This window comes from Zootoca vivipara, chromosome 7 (genome assembly GCF_965207765.1).
Source record: "Zootoca vivipara chromosome 7, rZooViv2.hap1.1, whole genome shotgun sequence".
In the NCBI taxonomy this organism is placed as follows: domain Eukaryota; kingdom Metazoa; phylum Chordata; class Lepidosauria; order Squamata; family Lacertidae; genus Zootoca; species Zootoca vivipara.
In genome coordinates this window covers 66,351,868-66,372,792 of record NC_142590.1, presented here as the reverse complement: position 1 = coordinate 66,372,792, position 20,925 = coordinate 66,351,868, and the positions used below count along the sequence as shown (strand labels likewise).

At 42.8% G+C, this 20,925-nt stretch overlaps 1 protein-coding gene across 2 annotated transcripts in view; it reads right to left on the bottom strand.

The window, feature by feature from the left end:
- Positions 1-134: 134 nt before the first annotated feature.
- ACSS2 (acyl-CoA synthetase short chain family member 2) overlaps positions 135-20,925 on the bottom strand; it is a 53,427-nt gene continuing 32,636 nt past the window's right edge. For both annotated transcript variants that reach the window (XM_035121371.3, XM_035121372.3), the window contains 11 exons: positions 16,482-16,619; positions 14,977-15,147; positions 14,367-14,500; positions 13,598-13,730; positions 12,982-13,038; positions 12,410-12,490; positions 9,626-9,734; positions 8,824-8,892; positions 6,322-6,498; positions 3,115-3,189; positions 135-2,065 (listed from right to left, as the gene is read on the bottom strand). In XM_035121371.3, the coding sequence (XP_034977262.3) occupies positions 1,938-2,065; positions 3,115-3,189; positions 6,322-6,498; positions 8,824-8,892; positions 9,626-9,734; positions 12,410-12,490; positions 12,982-13,038; positions 13,598-13,730; positions 14,367-14,500; positions 14,977-15,147; positions 16,482-16,619 (1,272 nt within the window). In that variant the 3' untranslated portion in view covers positions 135-1,937. The remainder of the gene's footprint in view (positions 2,066-3,114; positions 3,190-6,321; positions 6,499-8,823; positions 8,893-9,625; positions 9,735-12,409; positions 12,491-12,981; positions 13,039-13,597; positions 13,731-14,366; positions 14,501-14,976; positions 15,148-16,481; positions 16,620-20,925) is intronic.

Genomic DNA, 20,925 nt, shown 5'->3' with positions numbered 1-20,925 from the left:
GCATGCTGGGATTGTTCATGTTGTGCTGAACCATAGCTTTAGACTTTGGCTTCATTTTGATATAACCTTAATCTAGGTTTCAAAATGAAAGCTAGGCACTAAACATAAACAAAACAAATCCACAACCAACTGTGTCGGCTTTATAGATTTTATTTCTTTGATTTATTTCAGTTAAAAACAATTCTAGCCATTTCCCAACCAAAATTATGTCAGACCAAGATTAAAAGTAAAAGGACGTATTTCATGTTAACAGCACATAGCAAGCCACTGGCTTACCTTTAATGCTGCAGGACATTAGATTAAATATACACCGATGTTGCAGACCACAGATAAGTGCATTTAGAATACTAAGAGCAGGTAAGAAATGAGAAAGGTATAACCATGAGTCAAGGTCAGGAAAATGTTAAAATTATTCACCAAGCACATGGTTTTCGGGACATGTTTTAATTACATGGGCAAAGAATACATCTTTTGAGACAAGAAGCCTGTTTTTTCATCTACATTTATTAGGGAGTTTGTCTGAATTGTGGGATCAAATTATTGGGGGGGATCCCAGTTACATGTCCACATCTGATCTCTACCTAAATTTGATTTGATATTTTTTTTCTTTGCTACCCGAATGGTGAAAAACCTAGAATAAGCAAATCCTTAACTGTGACTGCTTTATTGTGAACAATGGATATATTCACCCGACCATGAGAAAAGACACCTCTGCATAGTTGTCTGCAGACCAGTCACAGTGTTGTTATTATTTGTCCCTCCAGAAAAGCAGCAACTCGTATTTGGTCACACATATGCCCATTATTATATCAAGAAATGGAAGCATAAACTGGACTAAATAAAAATTTACCTGGAAACAATTTTCACAAATGCAGCTACGCTTTTCCCAGCCATAGCAAACATAGGTGAAAATCACTGGCTGTATCCATTTTCTTCATGTGATTGTGTGTCATAGCTGGTCACTTGGAAAACCAAGTAACTGAATTGCCCCATATCACTGAAACGTTGGGTATCACTACAGCACTTGCTTTTCATCCATCCAAGTGAATTCCCTACCCAGGTTCAATTGGTACAGGAATTGAACCAACCAACAGCCACAGAAAATTTATGAACCTCCCTCTAGGATACATCTAGGCACTGAATGCAACTTTTCATGACTACAATTCCCTGAATTTGCTTCCACCCACAAAAAAAATTGATGCACTGGGAAAATTCAGCTCTGTACATATACACGAATGTACTATTAAAATCCAAAACATATAGATAGCCTTATTCCCTTTTGAGGGGGAAAGTCATTGTCATTAATAGCATGAAAAGTAGTTTTATACAGTTTCAGAGTTGCAGTTTTTCTACAAACTTGATTTTCCCATGACATGCAGCCAGAAGATCCAGGATTTTATAAACAAAGAAAGAAACCTAATGAATGCTTGATTTCTTTAAAAAAAATAAATTGTTCCAATAATTCTTCCTCAACATGAGGATTACTGTTCAGTTTGTCGGTTCTCAAAGCCTTTAACTACCACTCAGGAGTAAAGCGATCTTTTCACACCAATACCTATACATTCTAAGCTCTGCCCATTTGCAGCACATTAAGAGGTAAAAAAATAAAATAAAAACGAACAATTCATGAAACTAATCCATGAAAATTAAAATGTTATGTCATTCTGTACGACATGAATGAGGCTGGAATTTCAGATATGTAGTTATCGGTCTACAACATAATGCACACAATTCTCCAGAGGTACAGACAACTAGATCTACAACACAAAAGGACTGGATCTTGGAGCACCAGTTTCTTCTCTTCATTTACAGCATTTTACATTCAGCTCGGTGTTGGGCAGCTTCTTCATCTCAAGAGAAACACAGTCATTGTCTCAATGGGGCCATATTCTCATCAAATCCCTGCACTGCTGCTGTTTTCTTCTAGGACTGCCTTGCTACAGTACTGTCTCACACCGGTTGCTGAAAAGGTGGTTTATAACTGCTGGATCTGCCACAGTAGAGGTATCTCCCAGCTCCCGGTCATTTTTGGCAATTTTTCTTAATACGCGCCGCATAATTTTACCTGCAAAGAAATGGCAGTGCAACATCAAACTGTACTTGCATTCCAAGAAAAAGATGATTGATGAATGGTATTTAGGCAGTTACACAGGATTTTAGGACATGCTGTTAAAAATAGGATATACACTAGGATTCTTGACCCCAGATTAGTCTACAAACATAAAATACAATGAATTGAATAAAATTAATAACTTGGGAATAAAATTCTAAGCAACTTGCCCAAAGACAATAAAATAATTGAACTGTAGAGTTGGAAGGAACCCTGAGAGTCATCTAGTCCAATTCCCTACAATGCAGGAATCTCAACCAAAGCATCCAAGACAGATGGCCATCCAACCAGAACTGAGCAGTACTATTACTTCCCTTGATCAGGACACTAGACTTCTGTTGGCACAGCCTAGAATAGCATTAGCTTTTTTTGCTGCTGCATCACACTTGACTTGTGTTAAGCTTGTGGTCTATTAAGCCCCTGATGTTAAACAACTTCTACCTTGCCTTGGGAGTTGCTGTCCACACAATTCCCTCTAACCTATATGGGCATTACTATAATAATAATTGGAGAAGGAACTGGCAACCCACTCCAGTATTTTGCCATGAAGACTCCATGGACATAAAAAAGGAGAAACTTTGAGAAGGAAGTGAGAGTTTCCAAGGCATGCTCTGGTTCATGGGGTCATGGAGAGCCGAATACGACTAAGACAACAACAACAAATAATATTTATACCCCACCCATCTGGCTGGGTTTCCCCACAAGCCACTACTGCCTTGTGACATACTAGAAATCCTTTCTGCCAATCAAAACAAACTGTCATGCCATCGCTACAGTAGAGGCAAGAGGATTTCCATGTTTTCCACAAGGCTCCAAGACAACAGGGGCTACTAAATAGCTACTCGCAGCTTTACTAGTTTTTCCAGTTTCCACACTGTATTTCCAAAAAGAAAGCAGAGAATGCAAATTCAACTAGTAGCAAGAACCTGTAATGTAAGGCAAGAGGTATTTACAGCACCATGATCTGTGCTTCCTGCACATATACAGTAAAATCCGTATCTTACCTGAGCGGGTTTTGGGCAGGCCAGGTGCATTCTGAATATAATCTGGTGTTGCAATGGGTCCAATCTTTTCTCTAACTGCAAATGAAAGAATAAGGATTTTAGCTATGATAGCTTCTGGACCGTTCATGAAGCACGTGACTTGAGGAAATAAAACCCATGCAAACAGGAAAAATAGCTAAACAAGACACCAACATCCATAGGTGTCATGGGCTTTGAAGACACTCAAACTCAGGACGCAAGGGAGAAACGTGCTAAGAGGAAGGGACGCTTGGCAAATCCACACCGTGAACAACTCCTGCCCAGAAACCAATGTCCCCACTGTGGAAGGGTGTGTGGATCCAGAATTGGCCTCCACAGTCACTTACGGACTCATTGTTTAAACCGTGTTTATGGAAGACAATCTTACTTGGCTACGAGTGATGGCCAAAGAAGAACCCAGAAAGGAGAGAAATGGAAAGGGGAAAGGGGCGTGACTGGCATTCTCAATTGGAACACACTGCAATAAGTAAAGGACCCCTGGACAGTTGTCCAGTCAAAGGCGACTATGGGGTGTGGCACTCATCTCACTTCAGGTCGAGGGAGCTAGCGTTTGTCCACAGACAGTTTTCTGGGTTGTGTGGCCAGCATGACTAAACCGCTTCTGGTGTGACGGGCCACTGTGATGAGTGCCAGGGCGCATAGAAACACCGTTTACCTATTTACTTGCACTGGTATGCTTTTGAACTGCTAGGTTGGCAGGAGCTGGGACAGAGCAACGGGAGCTCACCCCGTCGCATGGATCCGAACTGCTGGACCTTCCGATTAGCAAACCCAAGAGGCTCAGTGGTTTAGACCACAGCACCCCCCTGCTCCCTGATACACTGCAATGCAACTTTAACAAACATAGTAGGGACAGAAAACAAAACCCTTTTCAGGAATAAGATTTGTAAATTGTAATATAAATTCTTCCTTGATTGTTTCCACTTCAATTTTGTAACCAAGGTTCTTCATTCATGGTTCCCATTTCCAATTAGAACTTATTTGTTCTTCTAAAATGTATGTAACAGTTTTATTCTACCTGCTCTTATTTCTGACAGGAAGCAATGTTTCTCAAACCGCAGGGACCCCTCCCACGCTGACTTCTCTCCATCTGCTGTAAAACTCCAATGGGGCATGGTCTAGATCAGGCATCCCCAAACTTGGCCCTCCAGATGTTTTGGACTACAATTCCCATCATCCCTGACCACTGGTCCTGTTAGCTAGGGATCATGGGAGTTGTAGGCCAAAACATCTGGAGGGCCGCAGTTTGGGTATGCCTGGTCTAGATCCACAGTCAGTACACAGAAAGCACTAGCTCGGCCTCATGTGCCTGTTCCATCTGCAGGTGTCATCCTTGGCACACCCCAGATGTCCCTTCACAGCTGCACAGTGGAAAGTGAGATTAGTTTGTCTCTCATTATAGTCTTTCAGGGAAACTCTTCTCCTTGACGAGTGTGTTAAAAGCTTCTGAAAGGATTCTGCAGAACACAGTGTTTGAATGACAAAGCGGCTGACCGGGAATAACTAACACCAACAGGCCTGTTTTAAAAAGCAGCCACTCTGGGGAAGTCTTGCTCCGCTCATTAAAAGCACATTGAATCATTTCTGTTCCCGCAAGACCTCGGTCAGATAAATACCACTACCCCAGAGTCCAATTTGGGAACCAACCTGTTGTGCCAACCCACCCTCCTCTACAGCAACTCTGCTGTCAAAGGGAAAGGGAGAGTTGTTGTGCATGCATCGCCACTGCAAAACCCACACCCTGTTCACGGGCCATGCAGTCTGCCCTTATGTATTCAAGTCAGGTGCCAGCTGGCATGGAGGGCAACACGTGGGAGGCAATAAGGCCAGCAGAGATAAATTTAGCTTCTGGGACAACTAAGCAATGAACCTTTTATTTGAAAACTGTCCTGCCAGCCAGGCTGTGGGATGATGCAAGTTGTTGGGGTGGGGCTTCATCTCAGGAAGATTAGAAGGGCTGAAGAATGATCTTCACGAGAAAATCTGAGCCAGCAGGTAGCTTCCCTTTTGCTGAACAGGCTGGTGTGACTGTTAGGATCTCTTACTCCCAAGTAGGACCCTGGTAGAGACACACGCCCGACTGGCATCTTCTCTCCCTCCTGGTCAATCGTTTGGGAGCTTCAAAAGCTTTCTCCAGCCCGAACATCACAGCAACTGATGCCAACTGACATCAGCACACTTACGGATCCGCAGAGTTTGCGCAATTGTGTAACAGACCTCAGCAACTCAGTATTTGGCTAATCTATGTTTATTTACATATAGACACACAGAGAGCACTGCAACATGGCTCCCTCTCTCTCTAGCATCCGGCAGCAAAAGGAAAGAACAAAGGACAATAGTCCCACTTCAGGAAACACAGAAACATAAACATCCTGTCTTCATCACTTCCCACTGTGGAATGAAAACATATACCATCATGTGATAGACAACAATCCCATGAATGCAAACACAGGGAATGAATCTCCAACAGTGACATCTGCTCCATTGATGTGATCCTGGCTCAGCAACTGAGCACATGCTTACTATGCCTAAGGTCCAGATTACAATACCTAGTATATCCAGTTTTAAAAGAACTGGGTAAGAAGTGAAGGGAATGTCCTTTGCTGGATATCCCAGAGAGTCTGCCAGTTGGACTAGATAATATCAAGGACAAAGAAAAAGCCCATCTAGCCCTGCATGCTGATCTCACAGTAGCCAACCAGATGCCCATGGGAAGTACGCAAGCAGGACCTGAGCACTACAGCACTCTTCCCTCTTGTGGTTTCCAACAACTGCTTTTCAGAAACACACTGCCTCCGACAGTGGTGGAGAAGAACACAACCATCAGTGGGAATAACCACTGTGCCTTATCCTTCATGATTTTTTTCTAATCCACTATTAAAGCCATCCAAGTTGGTAGCCATCATTGCCTCTTGTGGGAGCAAATTCCATAATTTAACTACGTGTGGGGAGAAGAAGTACTTCCTTTTGTTCCCCCCCCCCCGAATCTTCCAACATTCAGCTTCATTGGGATGTGACCAGATGGACAAAAAGTCTAACCTGGCCTAAGGTGGCTTCCTTTGTTCCATGTGCAGCATGCTACCCTGCCCCTCCCACACACCCCTCACAAATCCAAAAGTGCTTTCTGACCCTTTTTCCAAGTGACATGTGATGGTCTACCAAGGTTACCTTGTTTCTTCAGTTCATCAACTAAGTTCTTTGTGAAGTCGTGACCATCCTTCAGCGTCACAAAACAGTAGAGGCACTCTCCCTTCACTGGGTGCGGGTGGCTTACTACTGCCGCCTCCGAAACCGCCAGGTGTTCCACCAAAGCAGATTCAACTTCTGCTGTACTCAGCAAGTGCCCTGCAAGCAGAAAGAAATAGGGGCTGTTTCTCAAATTGGCATTGCCACCCTGGCCTCTTGACTTTTCAAGAGGTGTTCTGCAAAAGCCTATTGACATCAGGCAGATGAAGGTGCCTTCACTGTGCGGTTTTCGGCACCTGCTGAAAATACCTTCATTTAGGGAAGCTTATCCCTAAAAACCAAGATCATGGCCACTGGTCCCATCACCTCCTGGCAAATAGAAGGGGAAGAAATGGAGGCAGTGAGAGATTTCACCTTCTTGGGCTCCTTGATCACTGCAGATGGTGACAGCAGTCACGAAATTAAAAGACGCCTGCTTCTTGGGAGAAAAGCAATGACAAACCTAGACAGCATCTTAAAAAGCAGAGACATCACCTTGCCGACAAAGGTCCGTATAGTTAAAGCTATGGTTTTCCCAGTAGTGATGTATGGAAGTGAGAGCTGGACCATAAAGAAGGCTGATCGCCGAAGAATTGATGCTTTTGAATTATGGTGCTGGAGGAGACTCTTGAGAGTCCCATGGACTGCAAGAAGATCAAACCTATCCATTCTGAAGGAAATCAGCCCTGAGTGCTCCCTGGAAGGACAGATCGTGAAGCTGAGGCTCCAATACTTTGGCCACCTCATGAGAAGAGAAGAATCCTTGGAAAAGACCCTGATGTTGGGAAAGATTGAGGGCACTAGGAGAAGGGGACGACAGAGGACAAGATGGTTGGACAGTGTTCTCGAAGCTACGAACATGAGTTTGACCAAACTGCGGGAGGCAGTGCAAGACAGGAGTGCCTGGCGTGCTATGGTCCATGGGGTCACGAAGAATCGGACACGACTAAACGACTAAACAACAACAAAATCCATGTTGACATTGGTTTTAATCTAGTTTTTAGCTTATTGGTTTTTTTATTTAAACAAATTCTGAATATTTTATATAGTTGCTTTCAACTGTCTTTTTTTACTGATAATTTCATTGTTTTATTCTTTTTGTAAACTGAAGTTTTGTTTTGAGCAATCAAGCAGCATATAAATTTTATGAAAATAAATAACGAAGCAAGCCCAAGACCCATGTGAAGGCTAGGGCTTAAGGTAATTCTATTGGCTGAGGCCAACATAGTTATCCATTGACATAGATTGCGTATTGCCAAAGAAATATCACCAAAATAAAAAAAGGAACCCTTTACACTAAACTCTTGGTCAAGCTGTAAATGTTGCAAAATAGCATTCTATAAAGGTACTATGGGAGAAAACACAGTTTGATCCCAAGTACATTTTGTAAAAGCTGGAAAACAGTAAAAGCAGCCAATAATAGTAGAGCAAACCATTTCTTAGTTTGGCGAGTTTGTTTTGTATTTTGTTGGGACTTAATTAGATAAAAAAGGGAAATGTGTTTTCCTCTAGTCTATCTGGTTGAGAAGACTCCTTGAAGTTCTCCAAAGAGTATGCCTGCACTGATTCTGCTTGAGCGGATATGGTGCTGTGTACCATGATAAATTATAAAAACAAAAACCAGAGACATGTAAATGTTAGATATTTCAATCTCTGAAAAGATAAGAGCTTTCAAGTGCCCAGATATTTGATAGTTCCCAGTTTGCACAAATCAGGCACTAACATCTAACTGCAGCTTCCTGCTCTGTTTCCCCACTCACACAAAGCAAGAGTGGGAGTGTGTGTGCATGAAGCTCAAACGTTTCCTGCACTATCAAAGCCAGGATTTGATTATGCAAGCACAGTCACTCTTGATTTTTTGCATTCACTGGTCTAACCTTTTTTGGCCCAAGCATCTCATTCATCCTTGGCTGACCCTCTGTCAGCCACATGCTCTAAACAGGGGTCAGCAAACTTTTTCAGCAGGGGGCCGGTCCACTGTCCCTCAGACCTTGTGGGGGGCCGGACTATATTTTTTTGGGGGGAATGAACAAATTCCTTTTCCCCACAAATAACCCAGAGATGCATTTTAAATAAAAGGACACATTCTACTCATGTAAAAACACCAGGCAGGCCCCACAAATAACCCAGAGATGCATTTTAAATAAAAGGACACATTCTACTAATGTAAAAACATGCTGATTCCTGGACCATCCGCGGGCCGGATTTAGAAGGCGATTGGGCCGCATCCAGCCCCCGGGCCTTAGTTTGGGGACCCTGCTCTAAACAGTATTGAGGAGGAAACATATCACGCCCCCCACCCCAATTTTTTTTATTGATTCGATTTACATCCTGCTCTTCCTCCCAAAGGAGCCCAGGGTGGCATATCATGTCAAAAAGGCCTACCATATCAATGGGATAGTTTTTCAGGAAACTCCAAACCTTCCACAAAGATTTTGTTCTTACCAGAAACATTCAGCATGTCATCAATTCGACCCGTGATCCAATAATAACCATCTTTATCTCTCTTGCAGCCTGGGGTGGAGGGGAAACCAAACCAGCAAATTGACCATTGTAAAGTAGCCAACTAGGAAAAAATGCATCTAGGGAGAACTGGGGTGGGTGTGGATGTACACAGCACAATGTGAACAAATGACACTAAGTATTAAGAAACAAAAGGCAGCAAAAAAGAGTAGTCACACCTCATTGCCCAGAAGCCCTGCTGCCTAACTGCAAATACGAGGGACCAGCAAAGATGAATGAGTGGAAAAGGAAAGGCACAAACAACCAATTCCTAAGCACCCTCCCCCATGCACTGCATATTTCAGGGCTGAACTTCAGTATCCAAATCAAATTCCAGGCAAATCAAATTGATGTAAACAAAGGGTGCCAAAGGGGGTTTGTTCCCCATATCCTTTGTGACTCACATGCCTTCTCCCACAATTTGCTCCTAATTCCAGGGAGTCAGGGAGTGTGGACTGTGGATTTCATAAAGGGACCTCCTGCCTTTGTTGCCAAGATCTGAGTATTCATTCCAGGGCTACAAATTAATAGCTCACAAAACCCAAATCCGAATCAAAGCTAGTCCATACAAAGAGCTCTAAGTCCATGTTAGAAAGAGAATCCAGATGTAAGGGCTGGAAACAAAAAAAGCTGCACAAGGGAAGTATGTTCAGCCTCTTTTTTATACATCATGCTTAATCCCTTCCACATTATACAGGAAGCAAGCTTTATTGCCAATATTACAGGATTCCATGTAGAGCCTTACCATCTCCGGTCACATAGTAACCAGGGAACTTTTTGAAGTATGTGGTCTCAAACCGCGGGTGGTTTTTGTACACTGTGCGCATTATTCCAGGCCAGGGTTGCTTAAAAACCTAAAATGAGAGGAAAGATAAGAGAACATATGTATTAAAATATGGGTTTATTTACCATGCCTTACATTGCATTGAGCATTTAGTCCTATGTTCCTCTCCTCCCACAAAGCATTCAATACTGTATAATGCTATGCTCACACAAGGCATTGGGTGTTAAGTCAATTTGGGGCATTGGCTCAAATGATGGACTTCGTCCTGGGAGACCAGAGTTCAAATACCCATTCAGTCAAGTTTGCCTCTGAATACTAGTGACTGAGGATCAAGATGAGTTACACGCGTCTTGCTATGAGAACGGGGTTAGATGTACCTTGGGTCTGATACAACATGTATTGTTTAGGCTTAAGATTTGCCACTGATAACCATAATTATAACATGGCATAACACTGTTCCATGCTGGAAACAAGCCAGAAACATGACAATAAACCTGGCTTGTCAATGCATGTAAACTAGGGCTCGTGGTTTGTTTTTCTCTAAGCAAACTGCAACCTGAAGCTAAGGTCTGTTAGCTCACAAAGAAACAAACTACAAGCCTAAGTTCGCATGTCACCACATGCCAGACTCTGGGATTGTTTCCTCCTCCTGCAACACTCAGGAGAGGACGAGCAGACATTAAAAGTGCATTAAATCATAGTTTACTTTAAAGTGCCAGTGTTTACCTTATTGAATTCTACACACAACGTAAAATGAAACATGGCATACTCCCGCCCCAAAAAACTTCTAGTCAAGTAGACTATGCTAAATCAGATCGCAATGGGCTTAAGGAGAGCAGAAACTTTTCCTGTTCAGTTTTTTCCAGGAAACTCATGCCACAGTGATTCCAGATGCCCTCTACAACGTAATTATTAAAACGAGCATACAGAATGGTATCATCTTTCATAAATAGAAGCTGGACAGCACCCAAGCAACCAATGCACATTCTTGGCACTTTGACTCTGCTCTGGGCAACGGTCCATTCTGCAGATATATTTTATGATCCTTTGCTCTTGGTGAAAGACAACTTGCAATCTCCTGTGTAAAGTCAGTTCAACTCTGATAGTTCAAATCTTATTCACTCCCAGAGATAAATTTGATCTGATCAGAGCTGAGCTCAAAACTTATTACAATGCTGAGGTGTTGCCACACTCTGTGCTTAAACAGTAGACCAGGCATCCCCAAACTTCGGCCCTCCAGATGTTTTGAAGTACAATTCCCATCATCCCTGACCACTGGTCCGGTTAGCTAGGGATCATGGGAGTTGTAGGCCAAAACATCTGGAGGGCTGCAGTTTGGGGGTGCCTGCAGTAGACCCTTTCAACTTTTTTCTGGGGTGTGTGTTTTTGCTTTAGAAAGAGCAGCCGCCAAGGACTCAAATTTTGACTGAGACAGCAGCAGAAATGTGAGAAGGAGGCGCTGAACCCCTGTCCTCTGCACTGCTTTCCCAAACACCATCCCATTCCAAAGCAGCCTGTGAATTAAGCAGGTATTATTCCCACTCTGGTTACCCTATCTGCTAGTGAATATGTATCTTACACATGTATTCGCTAAAAGGCTAACTTTGGGGAACTAGCACTACTAAGTCCAGACACAGTGGTGGTCTGGATGAGGGCCAATGAACTGAAGCTGAATCCTAGCAAGGTGGAGGGCCTAAGATGAGTGGTGCCCAGATCCAGGAAATTGGTCAATTGCTAATTCCAAACAGAGCTGCATTCCTCTGAAGGAACAAGTCTGTAGTCTGGGGTTACACCTGTACCCATCTTCGTCAACTGAGGCCCAAGTAGCTCCAGTGGCTATGAGTTCCTTTTTCCAGCTTAGACTGGTACACAAGTTTCAACAATTCCTGGATACAGATAGCGGTCACAGTGGACTGTGCACTGGTACCCTCAAGAGATTACTGGAACAATCTCTATGTGGGGCTGCCACAGGTTGCTTATTAGCGAAACCAGCATCTAACATGCAACACATTTATTAAAGTAATACCACTGGCAGTCAATACATCACTAGGTCAAGCTGAAAGTTTTATTTTGTGTGTGCACGCACACACACACACACACACATTCATTCTCTCTCTCTCTCTCTCTCTCTCTCTCTCACACACACACACACACACCCTAAAGTATTAAACTTGCTTCTGAAGGACGTGGTGATGGCCACCAATTTAAATAGCTTTAACAGCATGGAGGATAAGGCTATCAATGGTAATGAGCCATGACTGCTATGCTCTGCTTCCACTGTCTGAAGCAGTTAAGGAACAGATATCCCACACGTGGAACTAATGCAAATGGGAATGACTATATACAAACCTAGGGCTTGCCGATCAGAAGGTCGCCGGTTCGAATCCCCGTGATGGGGTGAGCTCCCATTGCTCGGCCCCTGCTCCTGCCAACCTAGCAGTTCAAAAGCACGTCAAAGTGCAAGTAGATAAATAGGTACCGCTCTGGCGGGAAGGTAAACAGCGTTTCCGTGCGCTGCTCTCATTCGCCAGATGCGGCTTAGTCATGCTGGCCACATGACCCGGAAGTTGTCTGTGGACCAACGCCAGCTCCTCAGCCTATAGAGCGAGATGAGCGCCGCAATCCCAGAGTCATCCACGACTGGACGTAACAGTCAGGGAAACCTTTTCCTTTACTATATACAGACCATGAAGCTCCACACAGAGATTGAATTTAGCCAGCAATAAAAACCTCACTTTTTCTTACCAGGTAACCTTCTGCTTCTCCTTCCAGCTCCTCCCCAGACTCGTCCAGCACCGCAGGAACCACCCCAAAGAAAGGAAGCGTCTGCCAAGGAATATTCATAGCATGATTAGAAGAAGTGGAAAATGCAAACTAAACCCCCAGAAAAAGCAGACCTGTGGAAGGGAGAAAGGCAACTTTGGACTTGTTTTCACATCTGGGCTAAGTTCTTCCACTTGTCCATCCCCATCCCCAAATAATTCACCTCAGAAGGTTCAATAACAACCAAAAGTTTACACCCAAAGCAAATCAGCAAATAAGTCAATTTCCAGGAAGGAAAACCTCTACACACTTAGAGCTCATCATCCCACTTTGGTTTTGCCTTAGAAAATGCTTTAAAACAGGCAGGTGTATATAAAATAAAATAATTTGCATTTATCTGCATGTTTGTGATTTATCTGCATGTTTGTGATTTGCATTTTTCTGCATGTTTGTGAGAGGATTATTAGTGAAACTGTTATGCCAAAGCCCAAGGGGGGCAGGGGAGAAAAAGTACTGCTGCACAAACAGACAAGAACAAGCAAATCTATACTTACAGCTGAGCCTGGCTTCATTGGTATGGCAGCAGGGAGAGGAGTTAACACATGGCCACCCTGCAGGATAGAAACCCAAAACAGTCACAACAATACCAGGCAGTGGAGGAAAAGCTGAGTTGTTCCGAGGCACAGCAGGTAGCAGCAATGCATTTCCAAGCAACTGTACTTTTGCTATTGAAAAACTGTAGCAAGTTTGTGGGCAAAAACTCAGAAAAGGTGGAATTCAACTAGGTTGCTGCATGTACAAAACCAGGCCTGCTTTCTCCTTCCTCCGCATACCCCACACACCCCTAATTTGACTCTGGAGGATTGGGGAACCCGCAGAACAGGTTTAGGGGGCATGCGGGGTGGGGGGAGAGAAAACCTGATTCCCCCACACACATACCCTACAAAAAGTGGTATTCATCTAAGTCTGATGCACAGTAGACTCACTGAAATTAATGGTCATTACTTAGTCAAGTTCATTTACTTCAATTAGTCTACTCTGAGTAAAACCAAGCTGAATGCCGCCCAAAACCTAGTACTTGGGAGAGCGCAGGAAAATCCTAACACCCACACAGGCAAAGAGACAGATCATTCACAAAACACAAAGGGAACCAAGAACCAAATAACTCACAGTCTCTGTCTGCCAGAAGGTATCCACTATAGGGCATCTTTCTTCACCAACCACCCTATAGTACCATAGCCAAGCTTCTGGGTTTATGGGCTCCCCAACTGTCCCTAGGATCTTCAGGGACTTCCTGCTGTACCTGCCATAAGAAGCAGATAGGTTTTTTAAGAGAGGAAGGAAAACTCCACAAGAAAAAAATGGTTTGCAGTTCCAGAGCTGGCCCTTCAAGGAGAGTGCCAAGCATCACAAGGAGAACACTGCCAGAAACCGACAAAAGCCTCCTGTCAAAAGCAAGCACAGTAATTGGGGTGAGATTTAGACAGACCTTTTCTAGCAGTCATCAGGGCTTAAACTAAGCACCAAGATCCAGTCAAGTATATTCCCTTCCCTCTTTTCTCACTGTCCTCACTGCCTTTATACTGTATTGGGGTGCCGACTTAAATAAAATATAGGGGGCAGGTAAGCCCCGCCCCACATAATCAGTCACATGATGTGGTGCACGCACACCGTTTAAATGGGGAAAAGGCCAACCTGCTCATATATTTTATTGGGGGGTCCCGAAAGGACCTTGGCCCCTAGGAGCTGGCCCCTATGCTTTGTATCTTATAGAACAAATGTAAAACAAGAATGCTGTTCCTGAGAAAAAGGCTGGAAGAATTAGCTTTGCTCTAGGGTTTGCTTTTCTCTAGAGTGATGCATGTTTGAGATTATATATTCCCAGTGCTAGAAGATTATTAGCAAAACCACTCTCTGTTTTGCTTAAAGTCCTACTTACTTCCGGACATGTTCATCTCCATACTTCATGAGAAGGCGAATGGCAGTGGGTGCTGTGTAGAACTTGGTCACCTTGTACTTGTCAATGATGCTCCACATACGACCAACGTCCGGGTAAATGGGAAGCCCTTCAAACTGAGCAGAAAACAAGTCATTTAGCATGAGAAGAAGAAACCCACCCACCCCCCACCTGCTGCTTCCAGCAAGTGGGGTGCAAAAATTTGCAGCCCTATAATGCTTCTGTAGCCTAAATAATGCTAGTGAGCACAGAGGTCTTTGGGGACTACTCAAGACTTGATTTGAATCAGCAAGACTGCTCAAATCAGAAGAAGGTACTTATGAAGTAAGACAATAAGAAGAACAGAGAGGCCACGGTACTTAAGCTTAAGGCCCTCCTTTGCCTTGACCAGCAATGAACCTCAGTGCAAACATAGATTGGGAAGCCATGGTCATCTTCAGTGACATAACTTGTTTAGTTGCTTTCTTGCCAATGTTGCATGACAAGAGCAATACAATTCAACCTTCACTCATACTTGGTTTGTGTAAGTCTGGCAGGGTTTCTAGTCCCCCACCCCCACCCTCATACAGCTCCCACATACCACAGAACTTACTAAGACACTGGTTGCCCCATTTGCCAAAGGTCCGTATGTGACGTAGGAATGGCCAGTTATCCATCCAATGTCAGCTGTGCACCAGTAGATGTCCTCAGGATGGTGATCAAACACATATTTAAAGGTGGTGGCAGTGAAAATCATATAGCCACCTACTGTATGTACAACACCCTGAAACAAAGGAAAGCAGCTGAAATTAAACAGAACATTACTGGCTTGATTTTCAGTATATGAGAAAGTATACAGCAACACTGGACTCAGCTAGATTGGTAAAGAAAAAGCGATTTATATGTGTCGTATTTGCAATATAACGTGCCACCAGATGGCAGTGTGGAGTCCTGTTTTTCTCTATCTGTTTTCCCTGTTTAAATTTACAATGCGTTTAACTGAAACACTACTTTGATATGTCTAGATCCAGCCATTGTTTTACTCAAGCACTTCTGCATTGAAAAATACATCAGTAAAACTTCAGCATGAGAGAAGGAAACATATTTTTACTGTATCATTAACCACATTATAACCATAACATTAGTTCAATCACACACAAGGGAAATCGGTCTGAACCCCTTTTACAGGGAAAAATCACCATGAAGTACTTTTCTTTGCAATATTTACTTGCAGTGTCATAATTAAATGCAGAAATAGTGGCACCTATCCCAAACACAGCCCTGAGAGGTAACCAAATTAGTTCATGTGATATTTTTGTAGTCATCAAACCACTGACTACATAAATTCAGTAAAGTGAGTGCTCTGTACAGCAAGTAGTGAAATAAACACACCAGAGTTTATGCACAGACTCTTATCTCATGTGAATTTAAACAGATGTATATAAGGCTTAGGGAGCATATGTTATATAGAAAGCCTGTTAATGTGTGTATGTGCTATGTAAAGCAAAGACTAAAAAGTATTAGGCTTTCTGTGCCTCCTTCAATTATTTATACCATGTGCTGCTCAATAATCAGTGAAAAAATACATGTGGCCAGTCGTGCGCCCTGCATAGTATTTATATACACACAATGCCACCATCCCAGAATTTCACAGTGGGCCACATGAACAGAACAAGTCAGACCACTACTCCATCTTGCCCAATGGCATCTATTTTGACTGGCAGCAGCTAGGCGGGGTTTCTGGGCAAAGAACTTTCACAGTACCTGCTACCAGAGATCCTTTTATGGGGAGATGGGAGGGATTGAACCTGGGACCTTCTGCAGGCAAAACATTCTCTACCATTGAACTTTCCCCCTTCCAAGTAACCTAGAGCACCTGGAATACAAGAGGTCTTGTTACACTAATGTGTAATGAATGTTACACTAATGTTACAAGTATTTGTAGAGATAGGGCCCATTTCTGGTTCCAGACCAGTACTGTGAAAGCATTAAAACAGTAAGCATTTGGATCCAAAGCGTCCACACAGCAGAGTGAACAGCAAGTGAGTGTGACTTGACAAGTAAATATTAACTTTTCACCTTCATGCTTTGGCACAGGATCAGAATAAAGGCACATACCTTCGGTTTTCCAGTTGACCCACTGGTGTAGAGAATAAACAGTTCATCTTCCGCATCACACCAGACAGGCTCACACTCCTTGCTAGAATTCTTCATAGCATTGTGCCACCAAAGGTCAACTTCTGAATTCCAAGGTATCTGAAGAAAACCACATAGTAAGTATACATAGTAAAGCACTTTCATTGAATATTTTGGCTTCTAAAGCAGAACTCTATTTCACTTTTCTTCTCTTTTTTAATGCATTTTCCTTTCTTAATAGTTGCAGAAGTACAACTACAGTGTTAACACACCATGACATCTTTTTAAATGAGCAGTTTTGACTTCCTAACCAAAACTGTGGCATCATTAGTTCATCAATCCTAGTGATTCTGCATTAATAATACTGAATTGTTAAATGCTGTTATTTTTCCAAGTAGCAAATAAAGGCTACTGAACATCTGTCAGAGCCTAAGCAATAGCTACAGGAATGTAATGCAGGAGAAAATATAATTATTACCAGTAAAGCTGTTTATCATGTGTATATATAAACTTGATCTGCAAGTTCTTCACAGTCTTTCATCTCTCATCACAACAAGGTAGGCTACTCTTACTGGAAGGCTGAAATACAAGCTTGCCCAAGGACAAACAAAGTCTCTGGTAAGGGGTGTGTGAGAGAGAGAAACTATTAGAATTCTCTTAATCAACAGCCCTATGGATCAGGAATAATATTCACCAAGTCTGCACGCTTGGCTTTAGTGAATATGTAAGTCTATTATCAGAACAGTTGTGTGCACATCCTATATTCATATGCAACTATTAATAGTTTTTCCCAGTGTGTGCCTCCCACTGTGTTTCATATAATTATAAACCACTTCAATAATTTGTCTTCCCCTGTATGTATAACTGTATTTTCATCTTCATGTTTCATGCACAAATAGTTGGGTAGCATTAGGAAAGCCCCTTAATGAATTTAAACAAATTATCTCAGTGCATTTTAGACAAGTCCTTGAATTTACGCAAGCCAGTTCAACTTCATCTGCTGAGAACAGAGCTAACCAAACCACTTCATTTTGAATGTTCTGTGCATGTGCTGTGGACAAAAGGTGCATAAAAAAGAGGCAATTCGGGAATGGTAAGGGAACTCTCACAGCAGTCAAGAATGCCTAAGGGAAATACAAAGGTTTCTGGAATGAAGTACAACACACACTTTAACTCCTGTGCTTTCATGAGCAAAGGCCCTCACCAGTGAAGATCAGCTGATATCAACAATTTTATTCTTGCAATTTTTATATTCGCTGTGGGGGCAATTGTGATGGAGAGGAGGAACATAAATATGTATTTTTAAAAAAATAAAAATTAGTACATAAATAATAAATCCCCAAATAAAGTAGGTTGGTGTTATGATCCCCAGAGGGGCTATGATTCTGAGACACAATGAAGAGCCACTTAGGGAGTTTATGGCAAAGGGATAATTACAAATAACACACTAAGGTGCCATGCAGCAAATGCACCAGGAGTTCTGGCATTTAATACACATGCACAGAGCCATTTTAATGTTCTCTTTATGTAAGTGAAGCATGGTTATTATATATCCATACTAAGGAGAGCAACATGAAGTTCTCCAGACACTGCTGGACTACAGCTCCCATTATCCCTGACCATGCTAGCTGGGACCGAAGGGGGTTGTAGTCCAAAATCTAGGGGGCAACCATTCACTACCCCTGGCTTCAAGCCTTTGAGAAGCCCAATGGCCTGCAGCACAGGTCTAAGTGGCTGCCTATCAGCAATCTCATCATTAACTGCTTCCTAGTTACACTTTGCTACCTGGATGGACACATTAAAAAAACATTAACGTATCCATAACGTAGCCCTGTGTTATGGAGAAACTATACGCATCCATATTCTGGTGCTAAAAGTATTACTCTGGATGAAGTGCCATTTATTTATATGGGACCTAACTTCCAAAAGAACCTTTCTTTGGTGTTCCAGATGAAGATGGTTGGAGAACAGCTCCCAAGGAGCTAAGCAGAAATCTCATTGCAATGAACAGCTCAGCAACCAACCATTAGTGGGCAAAACGAAAACATCACACTAGTGTTTCCTAAGCTGATAGGTAAAGTGCAACTCTTTAAAAAGAACAAGCATTACCCACTCCAAAGGAGCCCTCACCATGTTTCTTTATGTGTTGCTGATGCAGGTTTCCCCATCTCAATGGAAGGGAGCCACTTTAAGCATTTTAAGCTACACTGGGCACAACTGAATCATTCAATTGCACTCAATATCAAGAAACAGCAGAATTAGCTGTCCCCAGCAGAAGCTGATCGGAAGTAGGCAAGGCTGGAGCAGTATGCCTGCAGAGTTGCGGCAGGCAGCCTCCATGTGGGCGAGTGCTTTGGGCTCACAGAATTCTCTTATTTTTATTGAATATATCCTCTATAGCACACTATCAGTTCTCTCCTAACAACAGTGTACCCTAGTAGATATTAATGCAAAGGCAATGCTTATAGAACAGTGAGCCTGGATTCTGCTACATAGCTCCTCTCCTGGTTACATCAGGCTTAACTATAAGATGATTTCAGTACAAAGCCAATATTGCAAACCCCACTTTGAAGTTGGCTTGAGCAAACAAAACAAGTCAATACAATATAGTTTTAAAGACTGATTAGGTGAAACAAGCATTCTTGTTTAAATGAAACAAATGCAGTGTTGTGTACCCAATTTTCATTGAATTTTTAAAAAATCTTCTTTGAATATCCCAGTCTAGGGAGCTGATGGGTGGTGGGGAAGAAAAACACAGTCAAAAGGCTGTTGTGGAAAGTTTGTGTAAGGCATAACAGTATTTGTGCTACCAGGAACAGGATATCCCCATGCAAATTTCTATAGGACTCTCACACACCCTTTGCACAGCCTAACATGCAGTGCCAAAGCTTGTAAATTTTTGGAAAGGAGCCATAAAGCCACCTTTCAGAAAAAAGCAGCAGCTTACCTGTATAGCAAAGCTTTTTTCCCCCTACACTTTTAACAAATGAACATGTGAGTTGCAATTTTTGAATAATCCCCTTCCCTGTGAAGAACAGTGATGAAAGGTTAGTATTAAAAGCTGGCACAGCACCAGTGTCTCCTGCAGCATGTATAGAAGTCTACTGAAAAAAAATACTGAGCAAGTGTTACAGTACAAATCTTTCAGTGTATTGCTATGATATGTAAGCAGGAAAACTGCCCAGGGCAAGGGTGCAAGCCCAGAATGCAAAATGTGGTTACATGTCTACGCTGTCAGTCTGCTTCTGACTCACTGTCCATCTGGTGTGGTGGCAGCTGCCCTAGAGCTTGCACAGTTGGTAGGGCGTTTGGCAGGAAGTGTTTGTTCAAAGCATGATGCTCAGGCTGTGGGGTACATGCTGCTGACCAGCAGAACCTCACACTGCTTATGTGGTGGCAAACAGTAGTAACTGTCACTGCCGCATATACTAATAGATAGAGTGAGTATCTGCACCACACTGCCTTTGCTTAGAGGCTACACCTTCTGGAGCCTGTATGCACTTTTTCATTCTTTGCTCAAAGACTGTATCCAAATCCTTGCTTGGAGTGCTTACAGCTTGAGAAGAGTACACAGCAGTTAAGATAAGCATGAAAGTCACACAAAACCATGCTCACTTTCCAAAGACAAAACCTCTGGAAAATAATATCAAGAAATTACTAGTAATAGAATTACTAATCAAGGATTAGTAATAGAAATCTCCTTGTATAGGAAAGCCGGTAGCAAAATATGTGTTCTTGTGGAATCTTTGTAGAATCACAACTTTGCTGCAGAGGAGCAACCATTTTGATCGGATTAAGCTAGCTAAGAATGAGAAAGAGTACAATAAAGGCCGGATCCACATCTCAGCCTGTTACATACAATAGAAATCATTTGGTACAATGCTGGTGGAAGCAGTGCTGGCTCAGCTGTCAGGGTGGAAGCATGAGACGGGCTACTTCACAAGCCCATAGAGCTGCTTTAAGGAGAAGAAATGGGTTCTGGGCACAGAACTCCTGGAAGCTGCACCAAGCCATTCAGTGTGTGAACATGCTGTGCATCATGTAACCCATTTCAGGACCCCAGCTGTACTTATTTCCTAAGAGATATCATAAGGACCCGCATTCCTTCACCACCCTTTGACATTTTCAGTTGGTTTTGTGTAAAATCCCTTTTATGTTTCATGTGAATACACAAGGAGATACTAAGAAAGTGTTAGAACTACAATAGTCACTGTCCCTCCCAAACAATCCCAGGCCAAGGCATGTATCGCGACGCTCCCTTCCAACCCTTGGGACAGTGATGTCTATGACTAACATGCAACTGGTGGAAATGGGGTTAGGAGGCCACACTGTGCCGTGCAGCGAGAGTGAGAACAGGTAAGTGAGGAGGAGTGCTGGAAAGGGAAAGCAGAACAGAGAAGTGCCAAGAGAAAGCTTCTGCTACACA